The sequence below is a fragment of the Apis florea genome, unplaced genomic scaffold (genome assembly GCF_048593485.1).
Source record: "Apis florea isolate Af1SG1 unplaced genomic scaffold, ASM4859348v1 contig_2495_pilon, whole genome shotgun sequence".
Lineage (NCBI taxonomy): Eukaryota > Metazoa > Arthropoda > Insecta > Hymenoptera > Apidae > Apis > Apis florea.
This window is the reverse complement of record NW_028256595.1, coordinates 4,548,307-4,556,320: the sequence shown is the minus strand read 5'-3', so window position 1 is coordinate 4,556,320 and position 8,014 is coordinate 4,548,307. Positions and strand designations below refer to the sequence as shown.

Genomic DNA, 8,014 nt, shown 5'->3' with positions numbered 1-8,014 from the left:
GCGTTGCCTCCCCTTGCCTGTTTCTCCCTCACCCCTTTTCCCCGGCTCCCGCCATCGGTGTCACGGCTCGGTTTCTAGCCATTTCCCTGTACCGCGCGGACAATACGCCCTGCACAAATCACTCGATTTCTCCCTCCCTCTCACCCCTCTCTCTCTCTCTCTCTCTCTCTCTCTCTCCGCATCCGTGTCGCGATTTCGCTTCGAGCGGAGAAGATGTGGGATGGGAGGAGGATGGTAGGAGATGGAAGGCCCCATAAATAGAGGAATAAAAGACGACGGCGTATGGTACTCGGTCGTACACGCCCGATCCTTGCATGGGCGAAATGAAGACACGGTTGAAACTCACTCGGTCATTGTATTTATAAGAATGTTATATTTTCTCGGTAGTAATAGGAGCCCCTATAGAGGCGGTAAATATATTAATAGTGCGCTAATAAATGATATTTATATACAGATGGATAAAAAAACGAGAGGAAAGTGCGTTTCGGCTTTGTCGCGCGGATTCGAAGCGCGAATCGCTCGTAATAATTCTCTCCTTTCATTCGCATTTTATATATATATATATATACTCCCTTTCCCTCCACACAAGCACAAGCCGCTAACCGTACTGCTTCGCGACACGTCCTCTTCGCGTAAACTCCTCTTTTGTACTTAATCGATTCGGTGGTTTCGAATATCTCGTGTGTGTATGTATGTGTGTGCGTATGTGTATGTATGTTTGCGTGTGAGTGGAATTGTCACCGCGACAATTTGGATCGCGTTCGCTCGTTCGGGCGCGATTCGCGGAGAAACTGCCTGACCGAGCGATCACACGCCGCCTCCTCCTCCTCCTGATCGCGACCGATCGAGGGGAGGAGGGGGGAAAGAAACAAAAAACAAAAAAATTTATCCATCGCGTTTAAGATCGGAAGATTAGGCAAATTCTCCGCGAGATCGTCACGGTTTTCTTCTTTTCTTCTCTGCGATTCGCAGATGATCGTCTGCGAATTCAGAAATCGGATCGTTTATCAGCGCACGCAACGATTATCGGATTCTCAGCCGTGTTTTGGTATCGATGTCGCCACGTTTTACCTTTCGTTTCCTCTTTCGTCTCTTTCGCTCTTGTCCTCGATGCCTCTATTCTTCTTCTTCTTCTTCTTCTTCTTCTTCTACTTCCACCTGGATTTTCCGTTCCTCCATCTTTTGGCGTTAAAGCGTAAAGCCACGACTAAACCCCTCGTTCGCGATCGGACGAAGGAGCGCTGTCGTTAGAGAGATACCGTCCGCTCACTCCGAGAACGAACCTCGTTACCCTCATTATCATCGAGCGAGGAATATAATTCGAGATCGTCGACTCGCTCCCGAGGGGCATCGAAACTTACATCGTTAATCTTTGGTATTAGCCATCGTGTATATCCGCCTTTGTTCGCGCCTCGTATACCGAGATTTCTCGCAAAACGTCTCGAGATTCGTCTCGCATTCGAAATCGTCTCGAAATTCTTCTGGGAGAGCCAGAAAACCAAAAACTCTCTCTCTCGCGATCTTCGACTTTGTTGATCGAACTTGTGCTTGGTTCGTTCGTGCGTCGTTGTTCGTTCGAAAATGGAAAAAACGACGATAAACGACGGTAACTTTCGCGATATTGATAATCCTTTTCCAAGACTCGCGCGAGTTATAACCTCGTCCCCGATTCGAATGCCGACGAATCGGGAGCACCGTGGAAATTCATCGATTGGTCTGCGTATACTGATAGTCTTACGGTGTCGTTGCAGAGTCGACAGACACAAGATATTTACAGATAACTCTGCTCTTCATTCGCTCTTCACCCACACTCGCCCGATCGCCCTTTCGCTCTTTCGCACACGCGCCAAATCCTAAATCGCTCGTCACCTCACCTCGCTAGAAACGTTATCTTACACAAATCGCCTATTTTTATCGCGTTACATGTTCTTTTTTTTTTTTTTTTTTTTGTAACCGTATTATATTACAAGACGTGCGCGATTAAACACGCGTTTAATCTCCGTTTTCTCGCTCGCACGCCCCTTTCCCTCCCTCCCTCCCTCCCCCCATCCCCCTATCTGCGATTCTATCGTATCGTTCCCGATAAATTTATTCGTTATATAATTCGCGATCACAGTGATTATTCCCCAACCTCTGAAAACCTCGAAAGTCTCGGGAGAACCGGAAGCGTCCTCGAGTAACCGTCCCCCTTCTCCGTGTGAATTTTCAACCACCCCCTCCCTCATCGTCTTTCCTCCACGTGTTACACGCGTCCATCCGTCCGTCTATCACTCTGGTTCTTCGCGTTCACTTTCGCGTTTTAATTTCTCTCTTCGTACCGTCTCCTCTCCCTCCCATGCGCCGTTACGTGTCTCTCGGGTGAGCGTCAACAGGCTCAATAACCGCTGAGACATCTGAGCTTCTTCAAGGGGGGTGACACCTCGTTTCAGCTGGTCGGCGCCTGCATGGACATTGGCGGTGGCTTCACCGGGCCCAGGGCCGGACCCGACAAACCGTTGTTGTTCATGTCGCCCGGGGCTCTTGGGCCGCCCACGCCTATGGCCGTCCCGTTCACCATCGGTGTACTCGCCGACATTTGTCCCTGCGCCCATAAAAGAAGACAAACAACCTAGAACCTTTCCGTTTAATCCCTGCGTTCGTTCGAGGAAAAGGGTATCAAGGATTAATGGAAAAGTTTTGGAATTAACGCGAGACGATGCAAATTCGCATCGAAAAGGTTGAAATATTCGCGTTTCGAGATATAGGGGCGAGAAGAGGGTTAAAGGATATCTTCGTTCAATGATCGAGCAAGGCGTCGATGCTTTTTTTTTTTTTTCACGCGCAAGTGCGTGAAACGAATGCGGCTCAAACGATTTCAGGATCCCCTCTTAACTTACGTTGGACACGTGATTATGTTGACCCACCGACTGGCCAAGTCCCTGATGAGGTTGCAGCGGATTGTGACCCGGATGCATGTTCTGGCCAGGCGGTGTCGGCGCTGGGGGCAGTTGCCTTTTGATGTACGCCAGCGTGGCCGGTGTTTGTACTGACATATTGGCGAACGCGAGCCTCTCCTCGTAGTCGAACTCGCACAGGATTTTGTTCTCGCACAGATAGAATCGATCGCCCACGCAAAACCTGCAATCAAAACGAAACAATTGCCAGGAGGTGGAAGATGGCCGTTTCGAACCGTGGAGGAACGCCGCTTCCTCTCTCTCTCTCCGTTGTGCTCGACCTCGAAATCGGGGCAGCGTCGAGTCGATCGATCGGGATCTCCACGCGTCAGACATCGTCACCTGTTACGTTGGAGAACCGTTGGAGAATCTAGTCGAAACGACTGGATGTTCGGCCGATCGCTCGCGTTCCACGAACACTTCGGCAAAGTTAGTTCGTGAAAACTCTTTCGCGACAGCTAAAAGAGATTTTGTCGAGCGAGCGAGAGAGAGAGAGAGAGAGAGAGAGAGAGAGAGGGAAAAAAGAAAAACGAAATCTCGTCGCTTCGAGCTATTCTCCAACTTCGCGATCGTGTTTATAAACGTTTGAAATTGACTTTCTTTTTTATTTTTAAGGAATGCACACATCGATATGACTCGTTACATATCTTTGTTAATGAGACCCTTAACACAGGATGTGATTTCTTTTTTCCTTTTTTTTTTTTTTTTTTCCATTTCCTTTCTCTCATTTCAACACCACGGAATATCCAACGAATATTGCCCCTATTCAAATTTCTCGATCCTTCTCTTTGATCTCTTTGACGATACCTACCAATTAATTTCGACGCGATTAAAAGAAACACCGCGACAGCTAAACCGCGCATTATTTTTAGCATATCGAGAAAAAAAGGGGGGGGAGAGGGAAATTCGAATCGAAACCGTCGATATGTATAAAAAAAAAGAAAAAAAAAAAAAGAAAAAAAAAAGCGCGCACCGATTCTTTCATTCGCGAGCCACCACGCGTGGGAGTCACACGGAGGCTCGTCGATAATCGGTTGATTGTCGCAACGAGAGAGCGAGAGAGAAGCGAAAAAAAGCTTCTACCAAAAAAAAAGGACGGGGAAAAAGCGAACGCAAAAAAAAAAAAAAAAAAAAAAAAAAAAAACAAAAATAAAAACTCGAGAGGGGACAAAAAAAAAAGGAGAAACAATGACAAAGGGTGGCACGGGGACGAAGCGGTGGATAACGAGCGTATCGCAACGTGTCGGACAAATAATTATTATCGGGCTTCTGTCCGCGAGCGGTCTCACATCCGCTTTGATCCCGGTAGGAAATACGAGAGCGAAATACGAGAGCGGCAGAGTCTGGTTCGAGGTAGATACTCTCATAATCGTACGGCAAATAGAATTATCGCGTTGCGCGCGGCCATTCCCGACGAGCACAGCTTATACCGGGTTTCGCTCGTTTCCCCTATTATACGCGTCGTCTGCTAAATGACGCTGTACTCTGATCCACCTCCTGCTCCCTCTCTCTCTCTCTCTCTCTCTATATATATATATATATCCCTCTCTTTCTATCCTCCACACCCCTTCTGTCACTTCTATACACCTTCACGTCGCGTTTCTCTATCCGCTATTCAGCTGACCGTCACCTGCTCGTTGCTTTCTGCCCGCGACTAGCCTCCTCCTGCTTTCAAGGTGTTCCTCTCTCCTCCTTGTCAATTGCCCGCCACCTAACCGTGCTTGGCTATTTACCTCGTTTCACCTCTTCGTTCTTCGCGGATTTCTTTCCACGAGTTTCTTTCTTTTTCCTTTTTTTTTTTTCTTCTTTTTTATCGTTCGAACGAGAAGAATTTATATGAGAAGAATTGTGAGTCGATTGTCCAAGAAAAAAATTGTACATCTTTCTTTGTTCCTAATATTTAACCGTTTAATTCTGATTAATCCTCGCCGAAGAAGGAAATATTTCTCAACCTATCGAAAATCAAAATCTACCGAAACGGGAAGGAAACTTCATTTTATAACAGGACGCGAAGTAACGTAAACGATTTTATCTTTATGGGTCGCCACGCGTCGTATTAAAGCTATTTCCACAGCGTGAATAGCGTTTCGCGTTATTAAGAATTCTCCTCGGCTTTTTCTTTTTTTTTTTTTTCTTTTTTCTTTTTTCTTTTCTACAAGCAAGCAACATATTCGCGTCACATTCTTTCAACCGTTGTTCGTCGTAAGCCTGGATCGAAGTAGATATATTCGCCGGCGGAATTATATACTGTTGCACGAGTGCACTCGTTCCAGAGTCTCTATTATGATCGCGCGAATAATACCGCGCGAATCCCATTCCTCTAATTCTCGCTACCGATGCAGCTGTCTGTCACGGCACAATACCATCCGGGCGCGATACCCGCCGGTTTTCCACTTTCATCTAGCGTTTTGAACAAGCTCTATCGCCTACAATTTAATCCCACCCCGGTTAATTGTTCGTTGCCATTACGCTCGAAAATCTCTCTCTAAACGGGGGAACAAACGGCAAATCGAATTTCGGATAAAGAGAAATAATAAAGAGAAAAGGCAGCTCGGTTTCATTAGCTATTTCAAAATATTAAATTCAGATACCGCCCGAGGCGAGGTCGTAAAATGTAATCGGGGGAAAATTGGACGAAAATATCGCGCAAACGGGACAAATCAGATCGGGACAAACAAATATCTCTCCCCTCCCCTCGGCATAATACACTATTGAACACCTTCGATCCACAATTTTCGAAAGCTTCCTTTCCAACATTTCTTTGATACAGAAATAAGTAAAGCGTAGCGCGCAAACATCGTAGACCCAGAAATCGCCAATGGCGAACCGCAACGAGACACTTAAAATATTAATACCGTAATATATACGAGGGGAACGTGGTAGAAAGGCGAAAAAGGGATGGGTCCGTCGAGTCGAGGTCCGTTTCGTTCCACGTGGAAAATTTCAATCGTGGGGAGGAAGATACACCGGTCTCTCTAAGATCGGTACGAGTGAATGTTTAACGAGGGTCGCGGAAACGGGTGTGGAACGATCCACGAGAAACGAAACACGAGAATTCAAGAAAAATCGGACACGTCCGGCTCCCGGTTGGAAAAACGGACCGGCTCCGTGCCACCGGTGCTGTTGTAAATAAATAAAGTAACCGGTGCCAATGCGTGACCCCATTAGACTCGCTTTACGTGTTCGATGCAGTTGCAACGTTCCTCCTGTACTTACAACCGTCGTGACCAGTCAGAGAGAGAGAGAGAGAGAGAGAGGGAGAAATATAAAACATTCACCTTCTCCTCCTCTGCGAATCTTTTTCTTTGAAGGGACACACACACACACACACACACAAATACACACATAGGCGCGCAACACGTACAGGTTTCTTGAATAAAATTTGCATACGCGCCTCGTCGCGATCGCGTCCAGGGTATCCCGTGCCCCTCTCCGTTACCGGTTTAATTTGCGCCTCTGCCGCGGCGGGACGAGTTTCCTCTTGCACAGGAAAGAGGATTAAGCCGCTCTCTCGTCCAGCTGGAAGGCGTTGCCAGGCAAATTAACCGTATCGGCTCGAACAACCGCGCCATCCGTGATTAATGGCTTGCTCACGGTATAAGCTCAGGTTTCTACACTTCCCTTTCTTTCATTATTGTTGTTATTATTGTTGTTGTTGTTATTGCTATATTTTTCTCTTCTTCTTTTTTTTTTCTTTTTAAATAAGGACGTTTAACGAAGGATATACGGAGGCAAGTATTATCGAAGAGATAATAAATTTTCCCGGTTGCGAATCACGGGATTGATAATACCGATGCCGATTTCGCGTCCAACCTAGGTAATAATCGTATGCAACGCGATTAAGTGTTTGTGTGCATGCGTGTACCGGTGTTTTGGAACAGGTTTTCTCCCCAGCCGGTTATAAACACGCGTCGAGTCAATTTTCCCACTTATCCCCCCCCCCCCATTATAACAGTAATTTAACGAACTGTTAACTGATCGATCGCTGTGCCCGCAGAAATGTGTTATACCGATTTAAACAGGCGAAAGTTGCAAAGAGGAGATTTCCATTTCCCAAGATGGAAGATTTCGCGCGAAAGTGTTTCGAGAATATCGCGCAGCGACGTTCGAGCCGACCGTCAGCCGAAGGAATCGGGCGAATTAGCGACGGCGGCACTGCAATTTGTAGTCGGCGAGGGCATTAACTGGGCGGTCGTTAAATTTGACCGGACGTCTTCTCGAGAGGATCGAAGAAACGTCGAGGGGACGCGTATGAACGCGAGCGCGTGTGTGCGCGTACGGCTACCACCCACAATTCCTACGTTCTTCGAAGCGATCGTGTACGTGTTGGTATCAGGGGGGAGGGAGAGAGAGAGAGAGAGAGAGAGAGAGAGAGAGAGCGAGAGAGGAGGGGAGAGGTAAGAGTGGAGAGAAGGAGGGAGCGAGCGAGAGAGAGAGATATCTAATTGGATCGGTAAATCATCCTCTAACCAGGAGGGTGGTAGGCTAGGCACCGCCACCGGCAACCCTTTATTCTGTGTTATTACAGTCTAAAGTTACCCCGTGTAATTGTTGCTGTTTAATTGCAAACTCTAAGTCGTCGCGTTACACGTCGCGGCGCCCCGCGTATAATTGCCCTCCTCGAGTTCACCCGCTCGTTTTTTACCGACGAAATAATTGGAAACGATCCTCCTTCTCCCTCCCTCTCTCTCTCTCTCTCTCTCTCCATCTTTATCTCTCTCGTTCAACCCCTGCCACGGGAAATATCTAAATCCGACCGAGAACGGGCGGAATCGTTTCGATCCGGGCCACGGAACGTTCGGGGCTTCGATCAAACGGGAATAATTGGCGGGATTGGCGGTACGCTAAATTACCAATGAAATCTAATCGTCGGCAATTTCGTTTGGTTAAAGTGAAAGACAGTTTGTAGGTCTTGCAACGGGAGCATAGAGGGCTCCAATTTTTTTTTTTTTTTTTTTCTAATGTCTTTTAAAACGAAACCGGGTACAAGAATCGAAGACAATAGGGATAGATAGTAGAGAGACAACATTTTTGCTGTTACCGTATGTAAGTAAGACGAGGATCTTTCTTTTTCTTTTTTC

The 8,014-nt window shown here is 47.0% G+C and overlaps 1 protein-coding gene across 3 annotated transcripts in view; it reads right to left on the bottom strand.

Moving 5' to 3' along the window:
- Nucleotides 1-353: 353 nt before the first annotated feature.
- The window catches only part of LOC100866008 (LIM domain only protein 3), a 58,697-nt gene continuing 51,036 nt past the window's right edge, over nt 354-8,014 (bottom strand). For all 3 annotated transcript variants that reach the window (XM_086907008.1, XM_086907011.1, XM_086907010.1), the window contains 2 exons: nt 2,877-3,117; nt 354-2,581 (listed from right to left, as the gene is read on the bottom strand). In XM_086907008.1, the coding sequence (XP_086763134.1) occupies nt 2,426-2,581; nt 2,877-3,117 (397 nt within the window). In that variant the 3' untranslated portion in view covers nt 354-2,425. The remainder of the gene's footprint in view (nt 2,582-2,876; nt 3,118-8,014) is intronic.